This window comes from Somniosus microcephalus, chromosome 15 (genome assembly GCF_052327205.1).
Source record: "Somniosus microcephalus isolate GS21.2 chromosome 15, FLI_Smic_1.0, whole genome shotgun sequence".
In the NCBI taxonomy this organism is placed as follows: Eukaryota; Metazoa; Chordata; class Chondrichthyes; order Squaliformes; family Somniosidae; genus Somniosus; species Somniosus microcephalus.
Window position 1 is genome coordinate 72,256,854 of NC_141001.1, and position 14,630 is coordinate 72,271,483.

Here is a 14,630-nt window from a genome sequence, read left to right on the forward strand (position 1 = left end):
ATGAAAGAAATGGCCAAATGATCGGTTTTAGATGTTGGTTGAGGGATAAATATAGGCAAGGACGCCGCCGAAAGCTCCCCATACCATCTTCAAAATAGTGCCATGGGATCTTTTACGTCCACCTGAGAGGGGCCTCAGTTTAACATCTCATCTGAAAGACAGCACTCCCTCAGATCTGAGCAAAATATTGAGTAATATTCTGACACGGCTACCTTCTGAATGCAGAGAAAAATAGCGAGCAAAGGAAATCAGCTAGGCCAGATGAGCGCCGTGGGAATGTGGATAATTAGCCAGATTTTTCTATTGGCTACTTGGCCACAGAGACAAAGAATACCACTCTCAGATACAGCTAACTAAAGCTATTTTTAAATCCATTGCTCTATGTAAAATCATATTTAAGAATGATACACAGTGTTTATTCTTTGAAGCATGACTAATCTCTGCTCTGTCAGTGCCCTTAACACCTCCTCGATGTAGTGTGTTGAACCTCTGTCTATGCTGAAGATAGTATCTATTGAGGAATTTCCCCGCCCCCTTTCCAGTATTGCTTTGAATAAACACGAGTCAGGTGCTCCTGTATCTTACCCATGAGCCATTTATAATCCCACACCCACTACCGTGTCCCACTAGTTAGTCTATTGTTCAAGGTAGTGAGTAGAATGTACTACATTCCGAGGTGAATTCACCAATACTACAATATCATCTGTGAAGAGGCGCAGCCAGTAACTTTGTAAATGCCCAAAGTAGCCACTTTTGAGGTAGCTCCTTAACAGTGCGATCCAATGCATCATTGGTTAAGGCACTGAGTAGAATGGATAACCTTTCCGCAGTCTTGTTTTGAGACAGATGTTTAGAGAATTTACTTTTCCTGTTGATATTTGGCGCATAAAACCCTTTTTGGAGTTGTCATGTGAATTGCACAAATCCTCATTGGATGTAGCTTGTTTTTTCCCTTGCCTTGGAGCGGATATGTTGACGCTACATGTATTCAAACAATAATTTATGGATTTATAAGACCTGTACCAGAATTTGTGAGTGGGAAGTATTCGAGTAAATTGTTTACAGTCACAAATGATTTGATTGCTGTGCAGTGAGTGAGAATAGGATTTGGCTGCTACTTTCAACAGTCAACATAGACTAAAGGTACCCTTAGATAAGGGAATGTACTATTCCTTTTTATATTGCTAAGTCTCTTGTAACGTGTCCACTTGGTTCAGGGGTATCACCCTCACCACTAAGTCAGACTTGTTTTGTGTTCAAGCCTTAGACTGGGCTTGAGCACATAGTTAAGGCTGACAGTCACAGCAGGTCTGAAGGAGCGTTGCATTGTCAGGGATGCTGTCCTTCAGATCAAATGTAAAAGCCAAAGATTTGTTTGCCTACTTTGTTGGTTCAGGTGGACAGTGAAGATCCCATGGCACTAAATTTTCTACTGGTGTCCTGGTAGCATGCATTCCTCAATTAACACCACCAAAACCAGTAACCGGTCATTAATTTAATTGCTGTTTGTGGAATATTGATGTGTGCAGAATGGCAGCTTGGTTAAGTCACTGCACTTCAAAGTCATTCATTGTATGTGAATTGCTTTGAGATGTTTGAGACATTACAAAATGTTACCTAAATGCAAGTCTATTTTTTACAATGGCAGAAGTTCAATAATGCGTGCTGGTTTCTGTTTATTCTCTCTCATAATCCCGCCCACATTTGATAAGATTGGAGAATCTCGCACACAAAGCAAGTCCGAAGCCGCTTTTGAAACTTTACCAGACTAGTTGCAGACCTTCCTTGATATCTGGAAGGCCAGAGTTGGGTGAGACTGAGCTCCACTTATACAGGCAGGCTAAAGGCTCAGCCCACTTGTGGGCCGGAATTTGAAATGACCGACCAGACCCATGTTCTCGCCAGGATGTTATGTTTATACTTTCTGATACCACTTTTGGATCGAGGCAGCAAGTGAAAATCTCATTCCAAGAGCGTGCCACCGATGTCTTGGGCAGATCTATTGTCTAAACGGGGCACTGGAAAGTTAAAATTGAACAAGATTACAAAGCAAATTCAAACTATTTGTGTATTTAGACATTCAGAAACATTTTTCTTCATTCTTCACGATGTGGGCATCGCTGGCAAGTCGACATTTATTGCCAATCCCTAGTTGCCTTTCTTGAAGCGCTGCAGTCTGTGAAGGCACTCCCACGATGCTGTTCGGTAGGGAGTTCCAGGATATAGATCCTGCTAAATAGGGTGGATGTGAAATAGATTTAGTTCCCTCCCATGTTAATTTTTGCTGCTGGGTGATCTGGTTTAATCTCTCATAAATTGGGCTCTATGACCGCAGTGTGAATTATGCTTATTCCCTGATCTGCGCTGAGTTATTTAATCTAGGATGTGTCAATTGGCCTCTAACTGGGCAAGAAGGGGGGAAAAAATCAGCATGGATTCAGTTTCCTGATTATTATCCAGTGCTTACCCCAGGAAAGTGAAAATTTGGATATGGGATGAGGACATGCCTGGACTTCACTGTGATGCCACCCATGGTTTGAATAGTTTGCCAACACTTGGAGTTTAAGTTCAACTAAATAAATCAAATAATCAACTTTATTGTCATTGTTAGTGCACAAGTGCAGTACAACGAAATGTAGGCTTGTGGCTCCCGAGAGTGTACATTTTGATTAAGACATTTAATATTCAACATTCATTTGGCTTGTAATACATAAACATAAAGTGCATTGGCAGATGTGCAGGCTTTAGAGTTTATTTGTAAAGTTCAGTAGGATGACAGCCCTGGGAAAGAAGCTGTTCCTAAATCTGGTCGTTTGGGTGCGAATGCATCTGTAGCGTCTCCCAGATGGCAGGGGGGCGAACAAACTGTGGCTGGGGTGGGTAGGGTCTTTGATGATGGTCAGTGACCTCCGTAAACAGCGTTTCTGGTAGATGCTCTCTATGGTGAGTAGCCGGGTGCCGGTAATGCGTTGGGCAGTTTTGGCTACCCGCTGCAGGGCTTTCCGGTCATAGGAGCTACAGCTGCCATACCACACTGATACAGTTCGTCAGGATGCTCTCTATTGTACAGCGGTAAAAGTTAGAGAGGATCAGGGGTGACAGGTTATATCCCTTCAGCCTCCTTAGGAAATATAGGCGCTGCTGGGCCTTCTTCACCAAAGAGGAGGTATTGAGGGACCAGGAGAGGTCTTCTGTGATGTGGACTCCGAGGAGCTTAAAGCTTTCCACCACAGCCCCATGGATGTGGATGGGGGTGTGACTTCCGCCTTTAGACTTCCTGAAGTCCACAATGATTTCCTTGGTTTTCTTGATGTTAAGGGCCAGGTTGTTATCGGCGCACCACTTCACGTATGAAGGATAGTCACTTGTCACAAAACACCACCTTCAGGAGAAGAGAGAAAATGAGCAAGATTTAAAAAAAACATTGTGAACATGTTGCTTTGTAATTCTCATTTACAGCTATGGAGACCAGTTAAAACTTAGCTTTTTGAAATCTCTGGTAGCTGCTGTTTCTACTCGAAGGTTTGGGTCCCCTTTAAGTGAATTTCCTTATATGACTGAATATCAAGATTATATCCCTGTCATTGGTCCTGGGTTTGCCAGGCCTTTTCTGATTATCAGATGCAACAAATGACGTCCAATTTTATTGACCAGTTCGGCTTCAACGATGAGGAGTTTGCTGATCAGGAGGACATAGTGAAGTAAGTATGCCTTGTTTGAAACTGGTTTAAATAGCTTGATTTGGGTGGCTACCTATGGATCTTTATGTAGTAGCATGACGTTTGTTGAAATGGAAATTATGTAAATAATTGAGGGGAGATTGGTACTATCCTTCTGTTTTCCTTTTCTGTTTTACTGCTTGTACAGCAACCTTCCATTGGGTATATTGAATCTTTAATTTTTAACAGTCCTACATGTTTTTAAACTGCTTTGGTGCTTTGGGCTTTTTTTCCTGCTTTGGGAACAGACTTTAGTTCTATCTAGCATGCATTGCACAGCTGATGTATTTTAACCTTGTGCTTGAAACTTCAAATCATGAATCTCTGGTTCTCTATTTATTTTGGTTTAGTAAGATAACAGGAACACTAAGGGGTGTCCAACTTTTCGGAACTGGGAGCTGGATACACGTCTCCAAACCAGTGACTAGGCTGCACAGAAATGTGAGCCCCCATGCACAGAAAATCCAAACACCCCAATGTGCAAACATTCCCATCTTTACAAAATTAAGATCCATTCTCTCTCCTTTCCCCCCCCACCCCCATAGTCAAAATATTCAAGCATTCTCCTTTTCCTCCATCCCATCCTCCACTTTCCCATAAGCTTGAAAACTGGGAACCTCTAGCGTCTGCTCTGTAAACCCCCAAGTCTGGAGGACTGGTAAAGGCTCTTTCCTAATTGGTGGAAAAAGGCTGCTCCTTGATTGGAGAGAGCTGGCAAAGGCTCAATGGGCGAATGGCCTCCTCCTGTGCTGTAACCATTCTATGGTAGATTTAGACAGGTGGAAGGTCCTTTTACAGATCTTCAGGCCTCAGGTTTAAGCGGCTGAAGTTGAAACCATCTTTGTGCAGAAAGATGTAAGGAACCAGCAGAAGCTTTGTGGGCTGGTTAAAGGAGCTTGTGTGTTGGACACCCCTGTTGTCGTGTATTAAATTAAACAATTCAGATCAACATTCTTGATTATTGATTAGTAAATTTTAAAATCTGACCTCGATTGGTCCTAAAGGAAATATTGCAGAATTATTCATGAATTGTGGTCAATTAACTATTGATATCTCCTCTGATTTTCATAGTACCTTATAGCTACATAAAATGTATGGTGTGCATAATGTTTTTGGCTCAAATGCCCCAACTGTAGAACTGTAGTTCAGCCTTCAGCTTCACTAGGTTATAATCATTTTCATTTTCACACTTTTTATAAAAAAAAATAAAAAAAAATTAACTACTACTCATTTATTTAACCTCAATAGGATGCAGCTCACCCAATATATGGGGGAAATGGTCTGGTGCATGTCCCCTCAAAGAGAATTGAATCTTGAGCAGTCACTTCATCTTGCTTTTCTCCACTCTGTAATGCTCAGCTTTACACTGCACCATTGTTCTTTCTGTGCCATCATCAACAGCACCTCTCCAGCAACCACACCAGAAAAGTCTTGATTGTGTTTGGGCATACACTTGTTTCAAATCCTCCCTGTGATCCCTGGATTTGCAGAGAGGAGTTTTTATTGAAGTTCTTTTGGGCTTTAAGAGTTCAATGTGAAATTTTAATCTAAGATTCGGGTGCCATATTTCAACATTTTAAGTTGCATCCTACTGAGGCCATCTTCAGACAGATCTGATAGTAAATGCTGATCACGGTTAGCTCCTGACATTAAAATACTGCATTGCTACTGATTATTTCAATTGCTTGACTCCCACAACAACTCTTTGTTGTCTTTTATCAGAAGCAGTGTAGGTAAATGTGTGAATACATAATTATGTCACTTCCATCTCCCTCCAGTTGAGCAGCCTACTGATGCGTAGTGCCTGTGCCCAGACATAAAGCAATGCCCACTTGAATGAAATATTGAAGAGTTGCCTCTGCCTGTTGAACTGTACGCTAATGAATTCTCTGTTTAAGACAGAAGAGTAAAAAAGTGAAAAATTGAAAGGAAGTTCGTACTGGCTTAGAGTAAAGCCCTGATCTTTTAGTCAACACGAGACCCTGTCCCATTTTTCTATTGGTGTGCAACTGTGACAAATTTCGTACACATTTCCTGTATAATGCAGAGCTTCTTTCTTCATCCCCAACCTAGGAAGTATAGTTTATTTTAGAACTTCTCTCCATGTCTTTTTTTACATTAGGTCTGCATCTATTGACTGGCTATCACGAGTGCTAGACATAGCTGTACTTTTTTCTTTCTTTCCCCTGCCCTGTGGGGAAATATCACAGCCTATACTTGGCGTCTTCCTGTGTGGTACATTAGCGTCCCGGTGTTAAACAGAGCTGTGGATTGCAACCTTAATCTTCCCATTCCATAAATATTTGCATTAGCGCTAAACATGTAGTGCTACTCCAGCCTTGCTCGATTATTTTCCCACACTATACACCGTTCCCTGCCCAGGAAGGCTAACATTTGAGATTTCTGCCACTGCTACTTTTGAACCTGTCACAACAGATGTGCAAAAGCACCGATGAGTGATTTATTTCCTTCTCTTATAATAACATACCTCCCCAAAGAGCTCAGTATGTGGCAAACTGCATGAACATGTCTCATTTTGTGGGGGTGGGGGGTGCGCAGGAAGTTACTGTCCAATATTTATGTTCAAAAAGTTTGAACTTTGTTAGTAGATCTAATGTAGATGCCTGCCTTTTGTACAAAATAACAACAGAAAATGCTGGAAAAACTCAGCAGGCCAGGCAACATCCGTGGAGAGAAAATAGAGCTGACGTTTCGGGTCGAAACCCTTTTTCAAAACTGGAAAGGAAATAAAATAGATCGAAGTCAGGGCTGCGATAGAACAAAAGAAGTAAAAGAGACAGTAAGAGGTATTCAAAACCAGACGAGATGTTAATAGGACAGTGGAGACAAAAGACGGCTCAGATTAGGTGTGAAGTGTACTGGCAGGATAAGAGACAGCTGCCATGTGGGAGAGAAGAGAGGAAAAAAAAGGAAAGGTGGGGGGGAAGGGAAGACCCAAAACAAAGGGGTGGAAAAAAATATAAGTAAAAATGTAATAGGGGCCGAGGTTATGATCTGAAATTGTTGAACTCTATATTGAGTCCGGAAGGCTGCAAAGTGCCTAATCGGAAGATGAGGTGCTGTTCCTCGAGTTTACGTTGAGCTTCCGTGGAACAATGCAAGAAGCCAAGGACGGTGAGGTCCGAGTGGGAATGGAGCGGTGAATTAAAATGACAGGCGACCGGAAGCTCGGGGTCACCCTTACGGACTGAACGGAGGTGTTCCACAAAGCGGTCACCCAATCTGTGTTTGGTCTCCCCAATGTAGAGGAGACTGCATCGTGAGCAGCAAATACAGTATACTAGATTGCAAGAAGTACAAGTAAATCGCCGTTTCACCTGGAAGGTGTGTTTGGGGCCCTGGACAGTGGGAAGGGGGGAGGTGATAGAGGAGTGGACTAGGGTGTCTCGGTGGGAGCGGTCCCTACGGAATGCTGAAAGGGGAGGGGAAGATGCGTTTGGTGGTGGGATCACTTTGGAGGTAGCGGAAATGGCGGAGGATGATCCGTTGAATGTGGAGGCTGGTGGGGTGAAAGGTGAGGACAAGGGGAACCTTATCGTGGTTCCGGGAGGGGCAGGGGTGAGGGCAGAAGTGCAGGAGATAGAACGGACACGGTCGAGGGCCGTGTCAACCACGGTAGAGGGGAATCATCCTCGGTTGCGGAAAAAGGAAGACATGTCGGAAGCACTGGTGTGGAAGGTGGCATCGTCGGAGCAGATACGGCGGAGACGGAGAAACTGGGAGAATGGAATAGAGTCCTTACAGGAGGCGGGGTGGGAGGAAGTGTAGTCCAGGTAGCTGTGGGAGTCAGTGGGCTTGTAGTGAATATTGGTCGATCTCCATCTCCACCTCTGGGGATAGGTTAAGTCGAGGAAGGGAAGGGTCAGAGATGGACCATGTGAAGGTGAGGGAAGGGTGGAAATTGGTACAAATCTTTTGTACAAATCTATTTTGTTTCAATGAAGAGATGCTGCTCCAGGTTTTGTAACACAGGAATTTTGTTCTCCATGGTTTATCTTGGCATAGAAAATTCTCTGCCATTTTGTCCTTTCTGATTCCCCACATGATTATGAAGGCCAGGAGTAAAATGCCTGAAATGATGGGGCTCAGAAAATGTTACTGGAAATTCCCTCCCTAATTAATTTTCAAAGAAAACTTTCACCAGGAGGAAATTCTAATGTTCTCTTGATAGATTTCAGTCAATGGTCTTTCCATTAAAGCCAGCTGACCAAGGTCTTAAAGTGTCTGATATGTGGCTTCTAAAACCCTGGCTGCATAGAAGCTCAAACATCAGTTGCAAGAAGCAAACTTTTACGGTGGTCCTTGGTTCAAGTGCCAGTTTGAGTCATGACTCTCGGATGACCTGGATCTAGAATTAACTCTGGGTTGTTCACTGGCAATGGTGCTGTTCTCTTTCCACCCCTTGCTGAAGTCTTTACATAAGGAATTTTCTTGTTAAATTTGTGATTTCCATCGCTTATAACTGTTTTGACCCAATCTAGAAAAACATTGGGTTTGGACTTGCCTTCGGAGTGTTTATGGAGTCATCTTGGTCAGTGCCCAGCTACGGCCTTTGACGCTGACAATTTTTACTACACAGACTGATTGTTTTCTTCCAGCCAACTTGGAAGTTTCGAGCCTTGCTGAATTTTAATTGCAATTCCTAAACAATGGGAAGGCAAGGGCGACGATGTACTGCTTTTTGGCACGCCTGCATATGCAGTGATTTCTCAAAAATATGATGTCCACATGACATCCATTTTGGATGTACCTTTTACTTGCTGTTCCTGAAGTTTCAGATTGTGGCTCTTCCTTGGATATATTGAAGTTACTTACCTGCCAGACCTTTTCTGTATTCAAGTTCCATCTTCCCTATGGTCTGCCATAGATTCTGTTCAGAAGACCCCAAATAGATTTTCTTTAGCAGTGGGCAAAGTTTGGAGCCCTTTTTTACTTCTGATGCAGATTTCTCAGTGATAGGCCAAGTACAGATGGAATATGATATGTTACCTGTAAAGTGAAGAACCTTGTAACTCTAGAGAAAATTGAATAATTGGAATAAACAAATATATTCAATGACTGAGAATCTAAGCCCTTGTGAAAAGATGTTTCCGCTGCTGGATAATATATAAACTGGTGAACTATTTCAACAATGTACTGGTGATTCTTGTTATGGTTTGGGCCTTTAAAGTATAATTTTCTCTTCCCACAGTCGTACAGTGCTTCCTGTGAATGGAAGGGTACATCTTGTGTCTTCTGCCCATGCAGAGGTTTAACGCAGTCCGGGTCTAACAATTAGCTCAATTGAGGTAAATTCCATATTGCACTTTACGTGGACTTATTCTACGTTTTTTTTCTATCTCCTCAGAAAATAGAATATTGCCACACAAATTCATAAGCTTACAAACTAAAATATTTTCAAATTCAAATATGAACCATCATAATTAAGCAAATAGTATAAAGTATGATATTTTTTTTTTTTAACCTGGATTAGAAGTTTTTTTTTTATACATACCAGAGGTTTCTGTATCTTGTCACAAGTCTGCACCTAAAAAAAACTTGGAGAATTGTCCTTTTGGTAGTTTAAATCTGTGTCCAACTCTTTGTCATCATGGATATATACCATGGAGCCTTAAGAGGCCTCAAAAGTTTTAATGAATATCCACATTAATTTGAATAGACAGCCAACTGCTAATTAAGTAAGTTTTCCTCAAAAACTTGAAGAGCAATATAAATAAAACAGCACAGGAACTGTTTTTTGCCCAATTTGAATTAAGATTATTCAAGTTGAGGAACTTTTAATTAAGAGGAGTAGACTATAATCTCAAGTTGCAGATACTAACAAATCTTCTGTTCTGATTAAGTTTTATCCACCGGTGAGGCAACAATGCTAAAAAGATAACTTAGTCCAAACCTCCAGCCTCACCAAATTCAATCAGGGTAAACCAGTAAATGAGAAATCTAAACACAAAAAAGATAAGTTGTCTGTCTTTCAAGAACTGAGATGGTCAAGACTTGGGGTGTTGCAGATGGCCTTGGGGATGTGTTTTGAATCTCAAACAGTCCCATCAAAACACCTTCCTTGCCTCAAAACTTGGTTGGAAACCACTGATCTCACCCTTGCAGCAAAAAATCCATCTTATAAATCTAATTTTCCTTTGATCTCCTTTTGAAGATGGGCTTGAAGCTAAACTTTGTCAATATCAACACTAATACACAATTAACAAGGAGGTTAGTTAGATGGACAAAATATGCCTCTTAATTCCAGGATACAGTGCAATTAATGTGCTTTTACAAAGGAAGCACGATGGAATACTATTGAAGAATTTTACACACGCCATCTGGAATCAAACGGCATTGCACATTTTTATGGATGTAGCAGCACCAAATGTTGACTAATCTGTAGGCATTAATCCCACTTGGGTCAGTGCCAACTCCAGTAATGCATATCTTTTAAGAAAATTTATTTTGTTTCTCTTGTAAGTCAAATCTGTCACCTGCATCATGCCCATCGTGCTGTCATTTTTTTTTCCTCATTGGTCTAGCTCTCTCTTCTACTTTTACTATTCAGCTGTAACATGTACCCATTTATCTCCACAATTTGAAATTTTTCCACCATAGAAGATCTACGCAATCATATTCCAGAAAAATAATTCCAAGATACAGCCACAATGATTGTTATTTTTTGCCCACCCCACTTTATTCCCATAAAGGTAAATACTAATATATAAATTTGGCGCCAACTGTTCCACAAGCTGCCAAAGCAACCAACTGGACCCCTTAGAATTGTGATCTGCTGCTGTATAATCACAATCTGACTAGTTGACTATCCAGTTTCAAAGGCCCAATGTAAGGACTATATGTAAAACAACAAAAAGGATGCGCTGGGGTCTTTCAATTTATTTAAAAAAATTAAAAAAAAATTCCCAAGAGTCTCATGCAAACTTGTATAAAGAAGCTAATCAATCAGTCAAGACCTGAGAGAAAGGAGCGATCTGGACATAAGTGTCATTTGCATGCCGTGGCCACTTCACTTGCACATGATATCTATGTTGGTGTGTTAGTCTGGAGATTAGTTCAATCTCTTAGTCATCTACTAATGGTCTTGGTCCTTTGAGTCCAAGCTAGTAGTGACAAAATGACGTCAAACTTCAGGAGCGGGGTGCCAGCCCTCTGTATAAAGAAACTGTAGCAGCAGCACAAGTTATCACCTAAAGACTGTTGACACAGGTTGATATAGTGAGAACTATTAAATACTGCAAAAGACGGAAAGAGAAATGCAGACGAGAAAAAAGGCTAAGAATATTAAATGATCCAAAAATAGAGTCGGGAGGGAGACATTGTTTAGCAGTCTTGGCAATATCGGCATTAACTATTAAAGGGGTGCGTGAACCTGAAAATTAATTTTGATGGGATTTTCTAGCCTGAAAAGTTTGACAAGCCATTAAAAATCGGCATTAATCCTGATTTGCATGCGCACAGAAGTGAGCTTCTGATGAACAAGCTTTATTTCAACAGTGCTGCTTGGTTATGGGGAGAAAGAGACTAGTATTTTGGGGGAAGGAAGAAGGAGAAAGACAAATGAGGAAAGAGTAGAGAGATCTTGAAGAAAGGAGGGAGATGGACCCCCTTTAAAGAAAGAAAGAGATCTTGAGAAAGCGATTAAGGAAGGGTAGTCAGAGAAAAATAGACCGTTAGGGAAGAGACCTTGTACAGCAGGGGAAAGGGAGGGGAGATTTGGTATGGGCAAGAAGAGTAAGGGTGAGATGTGATATAGGGGTGGGGCTAAATGGGAATGGAGAGCGAGAGCCTGTTGAGGTGGGGAGAGGAAAGAGACTAACCCCATTGTAAGGACGGAGGAGCATCTGTGGCTTTGCTCAGAGCAGAATGGTCAATTGCTGTTGAGGCTTTAGGCGGCTCTCATCAAATAGAAAATCCTCTTACTGCAATATGCCACAGAAGCTGAACCAGTACTTGTTGATCATAACCACATTTACCAAGAAAAAAGGTTACTGGTTGCAGCGCCAAGGAGTCTAGTATGTAATTTGCACTTCCATCCCATTGCATTACTTAATTACTTAAAACAAAAAAAGGCCATCTTGTTCCCACTATGTCAGCCTTTTGGGTTCAAGGAAAAGACTTTAATTTTGTGTTGCAAAAGCTATATCTGGATGTATTTTCAGTATTTTGTTGCAATGATCTTGATGTGGAAATGCACTCTGCACATAGGATCCTGTTCTGTAGGCACGCCTGATTGCATACACGTTCTCTTGAAGTCTTATTTTTTTTTTAATTTAAAAAAAATTAAAAAAAAAAAAAAAAAAAAAATTGTTAGACCCCTTTGCGAGCAACTTCTATTTGGGTAATAAGTTGCATACATGATTTAACTGTCAGCCAAAGCCTTCCAAGAAATGACAGCCAAGCAATTGACATCTCCAGATTAGCAGGCTGTCTACTTCTTGGGCAAAGCATTTCTTTTGGGACCAAAAAGATCATTGTAAAACCAGGCCTAAGTAATCTAGAACAAAAAACCAATAGGACACTGGGAAGGATTCATACTGTATGCCCTTTGATCGTGTGTTCCTAAGGAAGGCTGTAATTCCTTAGTAGTTTTCACTTATTTGGAATTAACTACTCCATGAAGACTTCATTTCTCAGCTCTGTGTTAGAGCTAGATCTCTTGATAGCTGCGTCCACTGACTCTGAATGATAGCAGTTTCTTTCGAGATGTTCCATGGATGGTGGTGCTTTTGAGAGGGACAGACTTTTAACTGGACGTCTTTGATCTTCAATGGTGGATATCTTGCACATCAAAAATATTCACTCAAAAGGCATGTGATCAAATGAACTGTTTTAGTAGTTTCAAGGCAACTCCTGTAAAAATTATTTATTGTAACATTCTTGCTTTAGCTTCAACATTTGTTTGCAATCACAACATGAGCTTCCACCTGCACTTAGTGGCAAGCCCAGAAAAAGAGCACGCTCAATTTCGGCATGTTGCATTATTGAGCTTCAAACTCTAGTGTTAAAGCCACCATATTTTATGTCAGACTTGGATTGAGCCATTCTCTAATTTTTAAGTGGAAAATTAAATTAGGTTTATTTTAAAAATCTTATCTTTCTTGCTAAAACTGAAACTTGTATAAACCTAGATTGTTTCAATTAGTGCTAAAACATTAGACAACGCCATGATGCAAAAATACTTTGCCAAATGCACTATAGAATATCTTGCTCAATTTGATCAACAATTTGCCAGTATGCAAGAAGTAATTTCATTCTAGTTTCAGCTACCTTGTGACTCAGTATCGCGCCACTGCAGACTGTCATTTATTAGTTGGTTATGTGGAGAAATTCTCATACCTTTTAAGCACTATTTTCTGGACACCTCTTCCAAAGAAAAATCCTGTTTGTTAGTCCTTGAGACGGGCCTAATCTTCAAAAGATCTGTCGTACGTTTTTTTTGCACCGTTGATACAATCCTGGTATGTGGAAGATAAATGATCATTTAAGTTTCCTTCAATTGCCATCCTTGTTCTTTGAATGCAGCTTATCCTTTACATAAATTCTTCTCGTCCTCCTTCATCATCACCATTTCTTACTGGGAGTTAATTTTGATATCTTTACTTTGATGGCTGCTTTGACCTCCTTGTCCTCATCATATTCATGCTTGGATCTTACCCCAACTGTGCAGCGTCTTGGTATGTTTAACCAAGTTAAAGGCGCTATATAAATAGAGGTATTAGTAAGAGTAACTCGCACCGTAGGCGGCTGCCTCTGAAAAGAACTTGGGTTTGGTCTGCTGGCAGGCCTTTTATGCTTTGAAAAGAGAAGACACTTATGGAGTATAAATACCTGGAAGAATATTGTCCATGTGATGCTCTAACTTGTGGACAGTAGGCCTATCCTATCATGTGGTAGACAAACTACATTCAAAGAATGATGATAGAGGTAGGTAATTTTATTTAGATGCAGTATTTTTTTCCCACCCGACAACTAAAATATATCTAAGTAATATTTGTTTAAGTTTTATGTTTGCTGTTGGAGCCTGAAATGTGTGCTGAAAAATAAGTTACTTGGTTTTTCTCATTGTGCAAAATGCAAGCAGTAGTAAAGAATTACTTTGTAACATTTGTATGAACTGACATGGATCGATTACAGATTTTCTTGTGCCTTTATTAACTATAAACTTGGGTAACTTCTCGATTAGCATTTTAAAGGTGCTCTATGCTGAGACAGATAATCTGTATATGATAACCCTATTCTTTATAAAACTACAGGAAACTCTCGTTTAAACGGCACCTAAATATCCGGAATTCTCTATTAACCGGCAAAATTCATACTCCGAAAACACCTCAATAACCGGAAATGTTGCCGAGTCCGAGTCTCCTGCGGTGGCCAAGTTAGTCAGTGTGGGTAGTTCTCCAAACTGCCACTACTCGGCTTCTTGGCACTGTCAGAAGTCCGAACACCTCTAACAGGAGTTTGACTCTTTGTTAAAAATAGCCTCGGTAGATAACCCTCTCCGTCATCTGGGATTTTTAATCAACCGGCATCACTCTGGTCCCGTCGGTGCTGGATACCAAAGAGTTTCCTGTACTTAGTTCACATTGCTTAAAGTCAGTTTAGTATTGTAACTACAGTATTGTAACCCTAGACAACATTTTGAATCATTTGCAGCGTTCCCTTCGAAAGAATTGCTGATATCAACTTTTCATTGAATACAAATGAGAGTGTAAGTATTTTGTTTTTGTTAAATTTGGGAGGGTGTGTGTTGTGGACAACTATCTAGAAAAGAATTTGGGCAAGAAGAAATTGCAAAACATAGCTACCAATTTCTTAAGGTCTTCTGACATCCAGTGAATAGCTGAGCTATAGAAACCAGGAAGGTCCCAAATTTGATTTATCTCTGTG

The 14,630-nt window shown here is 40.7% G+C and overlaps 1 protein-coding gene across 13 annotated transcripts in view; it reads left to right on the top strand.

Moving 5' to 3' along the window:
* Positions 1 to 14,630, top strand: part of ppp6r3 (protein phosphatase 6, regulatory subunit 3) — a 141,783-nt gene that overhangs the window by 90,585 nt on the left and 36,568 nt on the right. For 9 of the 13 annotated variants that reach the window (XM_086008022.1, XM_086008018.1, XM_086008020.1 and 6 more), the window contains 2 exons: positions 3,604 to 3,701; positions 14,397 to 14,451. In XM_086008022.1, the coding sequence (XP_085864148.1) occupies positions 3,604 to 3,701; positions 14,397 to 14,451 (153 nt within the window). The remainder of the gene's footprint in view (positions 1 to 3,603; positions 3,702 to 14,396; positions 14,452 to 14,630) is intronic. The other 4 variants (XM_086008017.1, XM_086008023.1, XM_086008021.1 and 1 more) reach the window with 2 other exon arrangements.